The sequence below is a fragment of the Epinephelus moara genome, chromosome 14 (assembly GCF_006386435.1).
Source record: "Epinephelus moara isolate mb chromosome 14, YSFRI_EMoa_1.0, whole genome shotgun sequence".
In the NCBI taxonomy this organism is placed as follows: domain Eukaryota; kingdom Metazoa; phylum Chordata; class Actinopteri; order Perciformes; family Serranidae; genus Epinephelus; species Epinephelus moara.
The window spans coordinates 12,899,782-12,917,482 of NC_065519.1; the positions used below are offsets into that span (position 1 = coordinate 12,899,782).

A 17,701-nucleotide genomic window follows, 5' to 3' on the forward strand; every position below is an offset into this window, starting at 1 on the left:
TTATAATTCTATAATTGTATAACTATGACTATCATTCTTTATCTATAACACACAGAGCACAGAGAGAGATGGATGCTGGATTCACAGTCTCCCACTCCTTTCTCTCACTTCTCTCTTAACCCTCTAACATCTGCTTGGGGATGCTGTGCCCAGCGCGGTTGCCATGGAGACAGTGTGACGTTGACGACGGTTGTCGCATGAGAGTGTGGTGTGACCCTGGTGGGGACAGAGATGCGTTACGACAGGCAGAGGTCTCCCAGGCTGCTGCCGGAGTGTACAACAACGCACAAAGACGAAAACTCTCACCCCCCAGGCCAGTGTGGCAACCCCTCTGCTGGATCTTAATGAGATAATACTCCTGTCCACAAACACACATGCACACACACACACACACACACACACGTGCGCTTCTGGATATCTGGGGAAAGTCTGCGCACACACATGACCGCTCAGAGCAAGGGACAGAGGAAGGTGTGTTTGTGTGGGTGCCACCTCTGTCAGCCTGAGAGCATCTTTCAGTCGTGACTCATGGGCTTCCACCGCTCATTTCTTAGAAAATGAATAGCCCTGCTGTAATCCACTGTAACCACACTGCCTCCCCAACAAGACACACACAGGAGGGAGGGAGGCAGGGGGAGGAGAGGGAATAGAGTGAAATGGAAGAAGGAGGTGAGACAAATGAAGGAGGGAGAGGGAGAAAGAGGGAACTAAAAGGTGAGAAAATGAAAGAGAAATGTATAGGCATCAGCATAATTTCACACATCAGTGGAAATGAGGCCAATGCGGTACTGTGTGAGTTATAAATAGCTCTCCTGTGGTTATAATAAGTAGCTAGGAAAAGGTTTCCATACAGCCACGAGGAAGGCATAGCTGTGGAAGTGCGTTATCAGTATTACTCCACACACCTATCTCCATCTCAGCATCACCACAGTTCCATGGGCGCGAAATCTACTGTAAAAATAAGATGTTATTCAACTCATCAGACCTTTGTCCCCTTCACCACGGAGCGCACCGTCCACACTCAGCCAATGAACATGCAGCACTTTTAGCACCGTGTGGAGGAGTGGACTACAACGCGGTGGAAACGGAGGATGCATGCGTGTTTGCGCCGGGCCTGCCAGGAATAGCAGGAGCGGCCCACACCTCCCCGGAGAAGACGGAACTACAGCTGGGTCAACGGCGCCACCGTGTGGAGTCACCATTTATACTGAGAGGTGCACAGATCGAGATGTACATGACGGGGAAAATACTCAGCTTGCAAGTTGGGTAAGTGGGGAGCATGGGCGGATTTGGAGACAATGGGCCCCTGGGCACAGATATGCATAACGCCCCACCACCTCTTCTAAGCCTGTAGCAAGAATCACAGACTTTGTGGTAGATTTGCCTTTCCTTGGACATGTTTTATGTCTCTCTGTAATCATTTCATGATTCTTTGTGGTTGTTTCGCCCATTTTTGTAGTTATTTTCTGTCTCTTCGCGGTTCTTTTGCATCTTTTGTGGTTATTTTGAGTCTCTTCCTGTTCAGTATGTGTCATCTGACATTTTGCAGGTGAGGGCAAGAAGTGCCCATGACACTCTTGGCCCCTAGACCTATGCCTAGTAGTCCATCCAGGAGGTTGGGTTAAAGTTAGTCTTGCAACATAAAAAAAGGACAGGCCAGGGCACTTTATTTGAAACTGGTCCAAAAATACAATGAATGTAGAAACAGTCATTAAAAGTTTCATTTAGCTGTCCATTTGTAAATCATGCACAAAACACTGACATTTTAGAGACACCTTCTTAGTGCCATCCATCCATCCATCCATCCATCCATCCATCCATCCATCCATTTTCATCCGCTTATCCGGGGACAGGTTGCAGTGCCAGAAGGCCAAGCAAAGCACCCAGTAGTCCCTCTCCCCAGCAACTCTTTCCAGCTCCTCCTAGGGACCCCAAGGTGTTCCCAGGCCAGATGAGATCTGTAATACCTCCAGCGTGTTCTGGGTCTGCCACAGGACCTCAGTGGGACGTGCTCAAAACACCTCCAACAGGAGGCATCCTGATCAGATGCCCAAACCACCTCAACTGACTCCTCTCGGCATGTAGGAGCAGCAGCTCTACTCCGAGCTCCCCCGCGATGTCCAAGCTCCTTACCCTCTCTAAGGCTGAGCCCAGCCACCCCACAGAGGAAACTCATTTTGCCTGCTTGTATCCACAATCTCATTCTTTCGGTCACTACCCAGAGCTCATGACCATAGGTGAGGGTTGGGACGTAGATGGACCAGTAAATCGAAAGCTTTGCCTTCCAGCTCAGCTCCCTCTTCACCACAATGGTCCGGCGCAGCACATCACTGCAGATACGGTTTTTTTTTTCAACTCCAATGTGTTCTGGGTCTGCCCCAGTGCTTCCTACCAGTGGGACATGCCTGGAACACCTCTAACGGGAGGCACCCAGGAGGCATCCTGATCAGATGCCCGAACCACCTCAACTGACCCCTTTCAATGTGCAGCAGCTCTACTCCGAGCTCCCACTTTTTTGTGCATTCAGACTAATTATATGTCCAAATATTATAATCATAGTAGACAAGATAACCAAAATCTGAAAATGTATACAAAATATATCTCGAAAGATGATACAGCACTTTGGATAAGGATGATCTAAAAGTAAAAGGCAGGTTTATGCAATGAAAGTATTCTGCAGTGACTTGTTTGGTTATTTGCCTGTAATCTGAGCTATAATTTACAATATGACAATCAGATATTAATGAAATATGGTGGGAAGGAGCCATTCAATAAGCCAGTGTCCTGGCGATCAAGGTTCCAAATAAGAAGTTTCCAGGAAATCCAGCAAGATATCGAGTGACTTCATTGTTAGATAAAGGTGTTGAGGAAGCAGAGGAGCAGAGGAATACATTTTCTAAATTAATTTTGAATGGGGCTTTCATTCATGCAAGTGTTGCTCAATCCACACTTCAAGACATCCATCCAAACACACTGGGCTGCAGAGACACATCCATTGAAAATAAATCCATTCAAACGCGTCTTCTTGAGAGGATCCGTGTGAATGTGGATGTTTGTTTAGGAGCCCCTGGGTTAGAGGTGCTGTCACCGGATCGAATGGAGGGAGGGAGAAGGAGGGAGGAAGAGAAGGGAGGGAGGGTGGGTAGAGGAGTGGACAGACACTGGCAGCGGAGGGGGAGGCGTTTGGCTCGGCGAAGACGGGGAGTGAACGAGCAGAGAGGGTAAGAAACCAGCGGATCTGGCCCTTTAAATCACCAATACAGCGCATTCGGAGGTGAGTTTGGAGATATTCGGGTATTTTTCTCCCTGTGTATAATAATTGTAACGCGTCTGTGCGCCTCTGCAACCCCGGCTTTTCGTCACCGAGGGCGGCTGCAGCGGAGAGGGGCTTCATCAGTGTCACGAATCCGGTTTTCCCCAGCCCTTTGCCGGCAGAGAGGGTGGGGAGGACCGGGGACAGGGTCAGTGGAAGATTTCCTACTGCTCGGCTGGACTCTGAGGACGCACAAGCCACTGTATCCAAAACCCTCTGGATTTTTATATGCTGAAGTAGGCCGTGTGCCGACCAATTTGCATAATAGCGGAACATAAAGGCATGCGCTCCAGTCTTGTGCCCATTGTCGCTGGATGGGTTTATATTGGCTGCTGGAGCCTGCCTCCCTCAAAACATGTCACCACCCTGCTCCCACGGCTAACAATCAGGGCCTGTTTGCAGACCTGAAGCGGTCTAGTCTGGTCTTCACTTGGGAAAATATCTCTGGCTTTGATATGTGCACAAGGTCTGCCTGTGCTTGCGCGCACTGTGCCTATGCGTGTGTATGTATGCGTGTGTGTGTATGTGTGTATGTGTGTGTGCGTGTGTGTGTGTGTGCGTGGAGTGTGGATAGCCATGGGAGAGAGAGGACATGCTGTTCTATCCATCAAAATGCCCGCATTGTGTTTTCACACGGTAGAGCAGCGAGCAGGGCCTATAGCGGAGGACATGGCTCCGTACTGCAGGCCCGATCAGCGCTCAGGAGCTGCTAGGATCAATAAGGATTGATGCATTCTTGCGCGTCTCGAGAGCGGCTCTGGGCTCGCTGGCTGGCTGGCAGGCAGGCTGACCGGGGCCTGTCCAGCTCTGGTGATGTTTTTTGGTCCAGGCCAAGACAAATGACCAGCTTACTGTATATGTTTGCCTCTGTGCATTGGCTTTACAAGAAAATGTGTCAATTTGGGGGGGTGTAGGAGGCGAGAGGTTTGACTGTGGATGGGCAGAAACTCATATTTGTGCTGCTTTTTTTAAGTGCACAGCCTCCTTCTCTCAGCACGGAATGCGCCACAGCAAAAAGTTTGAAAAATCAACAGGCTGAAGAAATCAAAGCACTCGGTTTATAACATCACTGAGGAGTGATTTAAGTTTTATATCTCTGGGCTGCGCTGTCGCTGCGAGTTGCCACGTTTGTTGCAAATGCATTCGAGGAAAATATGGAAACATGTCTGAGCAAAATCATCCTTTGCATGTGGAAGTTTACCTCCAAAATCACAAAAGACTTAGTCTGTGAAAGGCACAGCAGCTAAGTGCTGTGGTCTCCTTTTAATATTTGCCCACTTATGTTGTAAGAAATTATATTTAAAGGGAAGTATTCCCTCAGTAAGGTTGTATCTTTCTCTTGTTTTGCTGTGACTGGTGTTGACTCAGCTTGGTGGTATACAGGCTGTAGTGTGCTGTGTTTACTTGACTTACTGTCCCTGCAAGTTGCTGTCATTCATATGGGTCCAGTGGGTGATTCAGGGACACTCCTCATACCCTGAAAGAGAATGTATCCTGTGACACAAAGGCTGTATACCTTTTTTATGTGTACACGTGTGTTAAACACCTTTTAGTGACATACACCTGTACACACTTACCTCCTATGTGGGGACAATGACCAGATGCCCACATTATGAGCCACTGCAGTGTAGGGTTATGGTTATGTTCAGGTCAGTGTTGGGTTAAAGCATGTGGTGCACTGTAGACTAGGGATGCTTGACATGAGAAAAAATATATGAGAACGTGGCTGAACATGGCTTTGACGATATTACTTGCAACAGTGGTTCTCAGTCAGAGGTCTCGAGACTATCAGGGGTCCTTGAAGGAGTTCCAGGGGATCCCCAGAAAGCTGCTGAATAGATTGAATTCACTATAGACGTGAGCCCAATGTGAGTAAGAGTCATAGAGGTGACTATTCTGACATCCTTTAAAGTTATCACCACAACTGTAGTCGACGATTATAGACTTCTGTGGTCTCATTTATAAAACAGTGCGTAGAATCCATACTAAAAATGTACGTATGAACAAAAGCCAAAAATATTCCATGATTTCTACAATCAGGCTTCCACCTCACCATCCGCGTCGCCAATTTCCCGTCTCCAAAATGTTCGTAAACATGGGTCAAAGTTTCTCCCATCAAGTCTGTTTTTATAGATCACAACTTTTGCGTGGTAAGTGGCGTACGCCTCTTTCACGCCTCGTTCTGTGCTTACGCAATGTTTATAAATGAGACCCCTCGTCTCAATCATATCTAATGACCAAAATCTTTTCAGATGGAAGCCCCGAAGACAAAGCTACCAAAGGGGGGTCCATGATCTAATGTGTGTCAATTTAGGGGTCCTTGACACGAAATGGGTTGAGAACCACTGACTCTCTGCTGCGTTTTATACTGCTAAGATACAACACATTTGGCGTTGAATTAAAAAAAAAAAGACCATTGACCAAATTGACCATTGAACTGAACACAACAGAAAACAAACATTTGAAAGTGCAACGTTCTACCAAAACTTTCTTCCAACTAACTCAAAAAATCTCTGGGCGCAATATCGCAATCTGTGGCAGTATGTTTATCACACAAGTTGACATCGCAATAACGATTTAAAAATATATGTTGTGCCTCCCCACTGTATATTAATGTTAGGGTAAACTTCCAGGGTTGGTGATGCCCCCAAAAACTCCAAAATTGATTCCAATACAATATTAAGCAACACAAGGGCCAATACCTGTACTTTTTACTATTAAAAGCATCTTATTTAGAGAGAGTCATGTGCCATAACCTAGGAGGGAAATGCGCCATTAAAAAGTTACCTCTAATTCCACTTACACATGTACTATGCTCTGTTTTTAACTAACGAGTGTTCGTGTTTTCAGAATGAGATCTAACGTGGCTCTAGTATTACACAATAATAGATTAGCAGTATCGATATGCCCATGCCTAATTTCCAGTGAATTAAGAGAGTAAATTAAGTGCCGTTAAAAAAAGTGTGCTTGTGTAAGGGAAAACAAATAGACAAAAAAGGCCAGAGAAAAAGAAACCCTCCAGCATGAGGAAAATGTGCCTCTAAGTGTCCAGTTGGGAGGATTTGAACTCCAAATTGAGATTAGGATTAGGATTTGGAATTAGGCCTAGGCTGGGAGACAATCAATAAATGTCCTCATAAATTTAACAATACAAATGTGTGTGCACTCTCTCACACACACACATACACACACAAAAGCCCTAATTACAGACATGAATCTCTGAGCTACTCCACAGTAGGAGTAATTAAGGCAGGACTCTCCTCCCGGGAGAGAGGGCGACAGACAGAGACAGAGACACAGAGTGAGAGACCCAGTCGTAACACAGTCACAGTGATGTGTGTGAGGAGCGAGGTGCGTTTTGATCAAGTGCACTGGTGGGGAAACTTGTGCGCTGTGCTAAAAGATGTGTAAAAGAAAGAAAGTGGAGGTTTCTGAATGAATCTTTGACCGTGCAGGTATGAAAGGAATTCCTGTTTTTGGATCAGAGATGCAGGAACATCCAAGCATCTGATCAGTGAGGCAGTAATACAGGTTGTGATGACAGATTTTGTTTTATGAATAACAAGGCTGATGATGATAGTTTGGCATTGAGGCAAAGCACCTTCATGATCTCAAAATTCTCAGTGACATATGAAAACTTGAACTACAATTTAACTTGTGAATGGAGACTAACATTAAAAAACACATGTGTAATGTTTGCCTGTCTGTAATCTAGCTTTGTAAGCAGCCATCTCACCTGCTCTCCTCTTTTACAGAGACAAGCCAATGTGAGCTCAGCTGCCGTCCGGCTCTGTCGTTTTGACTTGGCAACTGTTTCGCGGCCCTCCGTGCACCGCTCAGATCTCCATCCAGTCACATCTGTGTTCAGAGAGAGTCCTGTCTGCCTGCCATCAGTCAGGTAACACTCTATTGTCTCTGCTGTGGTAAAATCTTAAAGAACATTTAGCATAACATAGATCTAAACTAATAAGTAAGTCCCAGGCTGAGTTATACTCTGCATATTACCTGCATAAAGTGTATTTTGATCAAGAAACTGCCTTATTTCTCTCATTAATAGTGATGCACTACCATGTAGTCACCTCACAGTGGTGCTATAACTCTACAACTGAGGCCACACAGTGACCTAAAGGAGGTTATTGATTACTTAAAAGGTGATTCAGCTCATAAATCAGTGCAGTATAAACACGATGTTCATATGGCAGCAAACCCAGAGACTGATGTAAATCATCATTTAATTGTTTGTTGCTTAACTGTAAATACATTGTGCGGAATACTTGCAGTGGTGGAAGAAGTGTACTTATTAAAAGTGTTAGAACCAAAAGGTAAAAAATATTCCATTGCAAATAAAAGTCCAGCATGAAGACGCTTTCTTGAGTAAAACTACAGAAGTGTGTAAAGTAGCAAAAATAATATACTCACCCTGCTGAAAATGGTCCTCATTAGAGTATATCATTAGCTATATATAATAGTATTGGATCATAAACACTGATTCATTAATGTGCAAGCAGCATTTTAATATTATACAGTAGTTGGTCATACAGAAGATAATTTAAATTACATCATAAATGGTAGTTTAATCTATAATATGAGAAATTGTAATCTACAAAGTAACTAGTAACTGTCAGATAAATGAAGTGTAGTAAAGAGATCAGTGTCTCCCTTTGAAATATAGTGAAGTAGAAATATGGCGTGGCATAAAATGAAAATACTCAGCTTTATCAATATTGTATTTACTGTAAGTGCAGTTGTTGCTAGTTTAAAGGTTCTTTCACACCTGCCCTGTTTGGTTCAGTTCAATGGAACTCAAGTTCGTTTGCCCCCTAAGTGCGGTTCGTTTGGTCAGGTGTGCACCAAAACAACCGGGCCGAGACCTTCTTGAAGAGGTGGTCTCGGTCTGGTTACAAACGAACTCTGGTGCGGTTCGTTTGTGGTGAGAACGTGTTCCAACCTCAATCCGAACCAACTGCAGTCACATGACACATTAGCCATGTTTCCATCAGCCTGTTTAGATGCGCATCTAGAAGTATCGCATTGGAAAATTATGATGGAAATGCCTAAATTCGAATTAAAACCCCTGATTCTCACAAACTAAAATACACTCGCTTTAGCCAGGTTTTGGTTGATTCAAAAAAATGTTGATCCGCAAAACAGGGGATGAAAACAGTTATGTTCGAATTAAGTCTGATGTAGTGCACCTCTCTCCATGGTGATATCCACACTCCGGGTCAGGAAGGCGGTAATGCAGTTCATAGTTTTCACCAAAGGATTCGTATTTGTTTTAATGCGCATTTCCCAATGATTTAAATCACTTTTGGATGGAAACATAGCTATTGTTTGGGTTAAACATGAGCATGTTACAGTCCTGGAGGATTATTAATGTGCACCTCCTCCTGTACTGCCTTAATATGCACATTCAGCACATCCAATGCATCAAAACATTGTTTTCTAGTTGGAGCCGCGCCTCGTTTTCAAACTGTATGGTTTGACTAAAATGAACAATGACAGCAATATAGTCCACGATGAGCAGCGCTAAAATCAACCTGCGTAGTTGTCCCTCCATTGTGACATTAGAAAGTGTCACATTTATCTTGCAAGTGTACTCTTCTTCAACGTTTTGTTTACTTCCTGGATTTTTCCCGCATGGAAATTCTGACCAATCAAGAGCAGCTTTGTCGCGCAGGCATTTTATCTGGTTCGCTTGTAAATGCTGCCGTGAGAAAGGTCTGAAAGCAGCCTTAATGTATTATACAATCACTAGCAATAATCAACAACTTGACGGACCACAATAAAAAAAATTTTTACAGTCTACATGTGCAGGCAGTGTATTTGTTTTACTCTTAAAATAATCTCTATAAACAGCTAAGTATATATAGTTAGCCCTCCAAGCTAATGCAAGCTAACTACGCTAACGATGGATCAGGAATGTACAACAACATTTTTCATCATATTACATCAAACATAAGCCAGGGAGTGTATCATATTAAATTGCTGTGAGCTGCAAATTAACCACACCTAAGCAGAAGGCAGAACATAACATTATCTCGTAGCCTGACCGGGCAAAGCCTCGCTTCCTTTGGGCAGCTGCCTCCATCTCACTCAGACTTACCCTGGGTTTGGGTCTGCGGCTGCCTGTACGGGGGAGCAACGTCTAAGTTAGGAGCGCTCACTCTGCAGCCACGTTTGGGGACTGAAATATCCCCAAAAAACAAACAAAGAGAAAAAAAAGACCGCTCAAAGTGAACACTCAGTGGACTGAGGGGTCTCTGACTGATGATTCAAATCTTTGGTGACGGAAGCGTTCTAGTGTCCGTTTGTACTCCATTTGTAATCAGAGCAGTGTTGACTAATCACGCTACAGCGGGCTTTGGTTACATGCAAGTCAGCAGTCCATGTAAAGATCAAAAGAGGTGGAATGCATCGGCCAAAAGCAGTCTTTGAATCCATCGGCTATTGTCTGACCACAATTTAGCTTAAAGTTTATCTTCAATCATATGCAAGTATCTGTTAACAGAGATCAGCCATAACTAGCACTGCAATTCCATTCTCGTGCTTAAGTTGCTAATCGGACTGACAACAATGACCGGTGCACAGTAGAGAAACTCTTGTCCTAGATATCCGACATCCAATATCCGCTGTCTACACGGGAAGTCCCAAAATATTGGCTGTTGCCCTCAGAGGCTAAATCATCATCAGACCCATGGGTTCCAAGATGGCTTTAAATTTAAATTTGTCACGTTTCACCTTCATGCCACCAGGATAATCCACTCTTGTCATGGCTACACACGAGACACAAATCAAAACGTAATGAAAACATGTCTGTACATGTCAAACAATGTCCCTAAGTCAGTTTTTAGTAGCCAGGAGTCACCTCCCGCTCCCTGCATATCGAGCTGAGGCGTGCCAGCATATTTGATGAAATCATACATCATTGTCTGCATAGCAAACATTTTTTTACTCTCTCCCTCTGTCTCTCCCTCATCAGTTTTCTCCTGTGTTGGTGTATTCTGATGGATCAGTATGTCTACCACTAATAATATCGCCCAGGCCCGGAAACTGGTGGAACAGCTGAGGATTGAGGCAGGGATTGAACGCATTAAGGTAGGACGAGTCGTGTGTCGCCCACATTTGACCGTTCTCGCCTGACACCTTTGTATGTTGCTCCTGTTGCTTCCTCTCATCTACCCCACAAATCCCTTCACTCATCGACCATTACCTTTTTATTTCCCCTGCATTTAACCCCTCACCTTCTCTTTCTCTCCCACCCCTCGTCAGGTGTCTAAAGCAGCAGCAGACCTGATGAGTTACTGTGAGCAGCACGCTCGTAGCGACCCTCTGCTGGTTGGGGTTCCCACCTCCGAAAACCCTTTCAAGGACAAGAAGCCCTGCATCATCCTATAGCCGCGCTGCGCTCCTCTTGCCATCACACACACACTTATACACATGCACATACAGACACACATGAGTGCACACATTCAGTACTTAAATTGATCCCCAGACACACACACACATGCAAACACACACTTCAAGCAGCCCATCTAGCCGACACACACACTCTTACAAACACTCCCAAAATAGCCACTCTGGAAAAGCGCCATACCCCGGAGCCACAGCTAAGGGGCAGGTATCTTCTGTTCACAGTGGCTGAGATCAGTATATCACTGAGTATGATCCAAGGTGCTTTGGTAATATTCATATATGCTGGTAAATTAACTACAGCTTAACTTGAAAAGGGATTTGGACATTAATAATCAGTAGGAAACCAGGATTTCTTTTTCCTTTTGTCATGAAATGAGGGGTTGGGTAAAGGATGGACAGCAGTGCCATAGGCAAGGAGTGGGAGGATGCATGTGGGCAACACAAATGGGCGGTAGGCGCTCCTGCCGACTGTGCCAAACACGACCTGGTGTCCCATTAAAAGCTCAATAAAAGCTTCTTTTTTTTTTTCTTGTGGGTGTATTAAAAGGTCTCAGAGCTTTGCCCACGAACCTGCCTGTGCTAAAACATGGCGGGTATTTTTGGAGCGAAAGCCTTTGCCTATATCGGGCTAGCATGTTCCCACCCAAACCTGTATCAACAGACCTTCTCTGCCTGTGGCCTCACTGCGGCCGTCTGCAGCCTTTGGCCAAACCTCCAGCCGTGCCAACCTGTACAGAGAGTCGTCTCTAGATGCTGATCTGCTGTCACCGATTCCACTGCAGTTCATTATGGCTGCAGTTGGCTGAAATCGATGTCTAGGCTGACCTCAGATCTGCACCTATGAGGGGAACATAGTGAACTGCTCTACACAGAACTCAAGCTATTAACCCTGGACGTTTACTGCATTTTTCTTAAGAAATACTTGTTTGTGAACTCAATGTATGTTTTGATATTTTGTTGAAGCATTACTTAACAGATAAGATAATACTTTTTTTATTGTTTTGCTTTGACATAGGTGTTGCCCCTGGCTGATCGGGTTTCTCTTCGCGTTAAATGCTAGTATTAATGAAACGACAGGAGATCTAGTTGTAAGCCAGGGGTAATACCTAACCAGATACCTGCTAGGATCTTAAACAAAAAGTTTCTACTGTACATCAAGCCTCCCTGTGCTTTACCCTGAGAGAGGGCGAGGTCGCAGACTCAACCACACCCGAGAATCAGTCTGCAAGGACTGCAAGGCTGGAGGAGAAAATCTTTTCAATTGGCAGTTTTTATAAGGTAAAGGGACGAGATGTATTGCACTGGATAGTGCAAAGATGGAGGTGCTTGTTTTTGTTTTCCTCTACAGTAAAAAAGGGGGATATGTCCTGTTTTAACGCATAACAATTCTGGCTTTAAATCGGATTAGAATAACCAGCTTCACCAGTCAGGTTTCCAGCCTCCCCCTGCAGAAGAGCTCGCTTTAATGTGAGCTCAGACTGGTCAGGGAGTGGAACCGCAGTCCGCTCTCGGCTTCCTCTTCCCTCGTCTCCTCCACGATGCTCCTCCTCTCTGACAAACCAAACTTGATTGTAAAAGCTGAAGATGAAGTGAAAAAAAAATGAAGTCAAGAGAAACAAACTAAGTGTATAAACTTTCTTTCAGACGTGCAGAAGTGATAAGTTGAAGAGTAGCTGTTTTGGGTTTATTTTTTGAGTTTCTTCTTTCTATGGAGTCCATGGAACCTGGTCAGTTGAGTATTACCCTGTACAGTGTTTGTAAGATACAAAATCTAAACACAGAATCCCCTTCTGTGGGTGTTGGATTTTTTTAGTACTACTTATTCTGTTTCGTCAGTCAGGATCATGTCTGTCTTCATTTCTTACTTTTATTATTATTGTTTTTTTGTCATTCAGGTTTTAGAGGCTTACGATAAGGGAGGATGGTTTTAACCACCGATACAAACACCTGATAGAAACAAAAGCCCTGTTAGGTTTAGGATCGTATCCTGTTAGAGGATGAATCAACATCGGACCTCATTCCAGTGGCAAAAACCAACCTCCTGATCTATCCTTTAACACCAGAGCAGCCCTCAGTTTTTTGGTGGGCGACAGGCAACTAGGACAACACACACATAACACACACACACACACACACTCTCTCTCACAGCTGTTTTAAGTTTGACTGTCAGAGGTCAAAGGTTTAAGGAGTGGCCAGGCTGGGTATTGAGAGCTGCTTGTGACGGTTAATTGCTGAAAGAAGGGAGCTTTGTGACATCATATTTACATTTGAGCATTTAGGCAAGGCTTTTGTCAGGATTAACGCACAGTGGCAGGGCAGGGTGGAGTCTGTTAGACAGGACTTATGGCTGCTGATGGACTGTTGAGGAGTTGAACCCACTGCTTCTCTGTTCTCTAATCACTAGGTCAATATGTGACACCTGGTGCACTGACTCCTGGGAGTCAGGAGGGCTTTTCTTGGAAGTCGTGAGAGGTGAGCAGTTGTTTGGTGTGTGCACATTTTAAAGTGCAGACGGTCCACTGGGGACGCCACGCAAAAATACCTGCGTTGTATTTAGTCCTGGAAGTGTGCAAAATTTAAAGCCTTTAAGAATTTGTGAACTTGTCTTTAAAGGAATAGTTCGACAATTTAGGTACGCTTATTTGCTTATTTGCCAAGAGTTAAGTGAGAAGATTGATACCAGTGTCACTGTGAACTCCCATTTTGAAGCCTTGAGTTTGGCATTTTGGCCGTCACCATCTTGGATTTTTGGAGCCACAACTGACTCAAGGTGACCTGGATGAATTTAAATGGGTGAGTTATATAAAAATACACCCTCCGCCAGTTGTCCTGAATGGGGAGCTATTGAGACCAAATTGTACCAGGCTGTAAACATGTTCATTTCTGCTGTGAAGTTGGGCATTTTAACATGGGGGTCCATGAGGATGTGCTCGCTTTTGAAACCAGCCTCAAGTGGCACTTCTGCGTTGGCTTCATTTTCAGCTCTGGAGGTTGCTGTTGCTGGACACAGTGGGAGACAGCTAGCCTGGCTCTGTCCACATGTATCAAAACCTCTAAAGTTCATCAAATTAACATGTTATATTTAATTTGTTTATTCAAAGTAGTGGTTTTTGGGTAAGGTTAAACTTTAGAGGCACCGATTGGACACAGCTAGGCTTTATATTTCCCTGTTTCCAGCCCTTATGCTAAGCTAAGCTAACAGGCTGCCAGTCTTGGAACCCATTGGCTATCGGTGTGACGATGATAAGAGTCTTGGGGCAATGGCCGATATTTTTGGAGAGCAAGCAAACATCCGAGCCAAGATTTGCTCTTCATGTGCCCTCATCAGTAAACGGATATGTTCATATTAATGCAGATGTAAGCCTGTTTATCCTAATAAAGCTAATACAAAGCTAAATTGTCATCAGACGTCAGCCAGTGGGTTTCTGAGATTGCATTTTGGTCAACATGTTTCGCCTCTCTACACCGACTGTTTACCTGCTGCTTAAACGTTATTGGTCTATGCTACTGTACGTCAAACGGAAACTAGAACACTTCCGATACCAAAATCTTGTCCACTATGCTACAGATTCTGCATACATATGCTGATATATGTTCATAGAGATTAAGGCTGCTGGCTGTAGCTTCATATTTGCCCTACAGACGTGAAAGTGATATTGATCGCCTCATTTAACTCTCAGCAATAAAGCAAATAAGTATATGCTTTAAAACTTGACTATTATTATTTCTTAAAAAAAATACAACTTTGCAATTCAATTCAAGGCTAAATTGCTAATTAACATCACTGCTTGCTCACTGTAGGCGATGGTTCCTGCTGCAAAGCCCTGTTTCATTTCTCATTTGCCTTTGTTCCAAACAGAGGCGGTTTCCAAAGTACAGAGAGAGCAGGAGCTGGAGAAAGGCCAGAGAGGGCTGACTGTGTGTGTGTGTGTGTGTGTGTGTGTGTGTGTGTGTGTGTGTGTGTGTGTGTGTGTGTGTGTGTGTGCGTGCGTGTGTGTGTGGGTGCCGGGTGCTAGTGTTTGGTGGCTGAAAAGGATGATTTGGCAGAGGAGTAGGCGGAGAAGAGAAAATAGAGGTGCACGCATGCGAGTGTGTGTGTGTGTGTGAGTGCAGACACAGTGTGTAAGAGCACACAGTGCCTCCAGTGTCGCATAGTAATGTTACAGTACTGCAGCCCTGCAATTCCAGGTCAGGGCAAGTCTGACCGGAGGAGAGGTCATGTGACGCTGTGTGAGTCAGAGCAGCATGCATGGCCTCCACACACTCCATCTATCTGTCAGATGCTAGTGTGCACATTCTGCAGAAGAAGGATTCAGTCACAAGCTCAAATCATTCGGTTGACGTGTGGGAAGCTATTTTTGATGTGATGACCAATAATAACCCCAAACAACCCACAAAGCTTTTTTCTGTTTAGCTCGATGTGTGCCTGACTCAGCTACATTGTACTCGCTGCAGTTTATTTTCACCACTCATTAAAGCCTTAGAGACTGAAAGGACTGGTTTGACATTTCAGAAAATACGTTAATTCACTTTTTGCAGAGAGTCAGAGGAGAGGATCAATACTACTCTCACATTTGTCTGCTCAATATCAAGCAAAAGCTGGGACCTACTAAGCAGGGGGAAGTAGCTAGCCTGGCTCTATCCAAAGGTGTCTGACTCATAGATGTATAAAGAGAACTGGACACTGCATTAGAGGCAGGGCCCGTTCATTCCTATAGAAGTTGCTCAGTGGTGCTTGACGCCAAAAAAATTCGACTTCCTAGATAACCTGCATCATTGGGCCGACAGAGCAAGCCACAGATGTATAATAAGGAGTAGATACCAGACCACAAGATGGCCTATTCAGTCCAATAAACTGCTCAACTGGCGCATGCACCCAAAAGTTTCTAGCTTCCAGGTTTACTTCCACGTTACGCGGCCCACTGAATATGCTCAGTAGTGTTTACATTATAGACTTTACGTTATGATGATGTCACAGATTTTTAAATGGATTTTCTCAGCTCCAGGAAAGTTTTACAAATATAAAATCTCCATGGATTAAAAGATTCGGAATTGACCTTGTTTGCAGTTTGAGATGTCCTGTCAACAGTTTTACAGATGTTTCTTGTACATCGGTTGTCTATGGGAAAAATGTTTTTCGTGGGCTGCAGGAGATTTTTTAGCTGCAGTACTGCAAGTGGACACTGGCTGCGAGGCTGAGCAGTGTTCCTGGGGGCCTGGAACAAGCGCACTACAAACTTTCGTGAGCAGAGCAGCAACTTCTGCCAGCCGAATTCTAATTTCAAGTTTAGCTCTCCGCTAACCTGAACAGAAATACAATTATTTAATGGTTTAGCTCTTTTATCGGGACTGAATGGATCAAATCCCTCTAGTGAAATTAGTAATTTTGCAGAGGTTGTGATGCCTCTAAAACTTCGACGTCTCTTTCACAATGTAATTCTATTGAAAAAAGTCTTTTTGGGTTGAATGGCATCACGTGACGGACCTAGAAGTTGTAATTCCACTGGCCTCTATAAAAATTGCCTGGCACACTTCCTGGGGGCTTGGCCTAACTTCTGTTACACAACTCAGAAGTTGTGGTTTCACCTCTGTGCTCAGCACAGAGCTAGGCTAGCTGTTTTTATTTATTTATTTATTGTCTTTAGGCTAGGCTACGCCAACCAGCTGCTGGCTGTAGCTTCATATCTAGTAAACAGGTATGATAGTAGTATTGCCAAAAGTTCATTAACATTATTTCCAAAATGTCAAACTATTCCTTTAAATTATTTAAATCCCTTTATCTAATTTGTCGAGATAATTGAAGAGACAGTTGGACCTGATTTAGGCTAAATAAATGGTGAGCTTTCATCAAAAGAAACCTGAGTGCAGGCTGCAGTGACAGGTAGGAGATAATCTAAGTTTCTTTTCCCCAGAATTGAGGACATAACTGATTCGCTGTTTGTGTTCAGGAAAGGAAAGGTAGGCCCTTGTAATGTCTTTGCAAGGTGCAGCTAAAGTCAAAGAAGATTACAACTGCAGGAGATTCACACAACATGAAACAAGCATGCATACATATCAGCACACACACACACACACACACACACACTGATGTTGTCCTGGAGATGTCTGACAGATGCTATTTTATATCATTATTGTTTTTTCAATCATTCCATCGCTGGTTGGGCTTAAAGATCAGAGACAGCCGGCCTGTATCGCTGGTGTGGCTGACAGTTTGTCTGATTGGTTGGTTGTTAGTTTGCCTTATAGTGGCGTATATTGTGTTAATGCTGGTCTTGGGGGTTATCAGATCAACAGAACGAACAGTGTTAAAGTAGAACACACGGCTCGAGATGGAAATCCACTGGTGTTGTGACACAAAGCGAGCCTGGGGAAATTCATTTCAGGTCAGGTGGGGAGAGTCGAGGCTCCTCACTGGTGGACTTTGAAATCAAACATCACTGAATCGGCTCTGAGCCCTTCCCGAGACTCATCTTTTGTGTTCTGATCTCCTGTGTATGCATACAGTATATGTATCTTTTTGCCTTGATTGATTATGAAGAAAATATATCTATTTTTTGTAACTGTTCTCTGATGTGCCATAACTCATGTTTTCTTGCACACTGTTAATATTTTGTGGATATTGCTGTTAAAAAGATGATATTGAGAAGTAGATAACATTAATAAAAAGATGATATAATAACACGTGCTCTTGTGTAATTTGTATGTATGGTATGTCAGTGTGTTGGTCCACCACTTTGGTCCGGACTTAAATATCTAAACACTATTGGACTATTGCAAGCCATGAAATGCAAACATTCATGGTTTTTACAGTATGAACCCTGAGACTTTGGTGATCCCCTGACTTCTCCTCTAGTTCCACCAGCAGGTTGACATTTGTGGATTAACTGAATTGTCTCCACAATTAATCCAATAGCTATTTGGACAACTCACGTGAACCACAGATGCAAGTTCATTGACATAAAATTTGATACA

The 17,701-nt window shown here is 44.0% G+C and overlaps 1 protein-coding gene across 2 annotated transcripts; it reads left to right on the top strand.

Annotated features, from left to right (window-relative positions):
- The first annotated feature begins 3,172 nt into the window (after positions 1-3,172).
- On the top strand, positions 3,173-17,398 carry gng7 (guanine nucleotide binding protein (G protein), gamma 7). Of its 2 annotated transcripts, none has more exons than XM_050062195.1 (4): positions 3,173-3,274; positions 7,069-7,211; positions 10,296-10,411; positions 10,586-17,398. In XM_050062195.1, the coding sequence occupies exons 3-4, from the start codon at positions 10,331-10,333 to the stop codon at positions 10,709-10,711; spliced, it is 207 nt and encodes a 68-aa protein (XP_049918152.1). In that variant the 5' UTR covers positions 3,173-3,274; positions 7,069-7,211; positions 10,296-10,330; the 3' UTR covers positions 10,712-17,398. The 2 variants fall into 2 exon arrangements, with proteins under 2 accessions (XP_049918152.1, XP_049918153.1); XM_050062196.1 differs by having other exon boundaries at positions 3,178-3,221.
- The last annotated feature ends 303 nt before the right edge of the window (positions 17,399-17,701 follow it).

Bases quoted from the DNA above. Each gene is read 5' to 3' on its own strand.
- gng7 (XM_050062195.1), top strand. From the start codon at position 10,331: ATGTCTACCACTAATAATATCGCCCAGGCCCGGAAACTGGTGGAACAG. The intron at 10,412-10,585 runs GTAGGACGAGTC...ACCCCTCGTCAG, and splicing joins CAGGGATTGAACGCATTAAG to GTGTCTAAAGCAGCAGCAGA.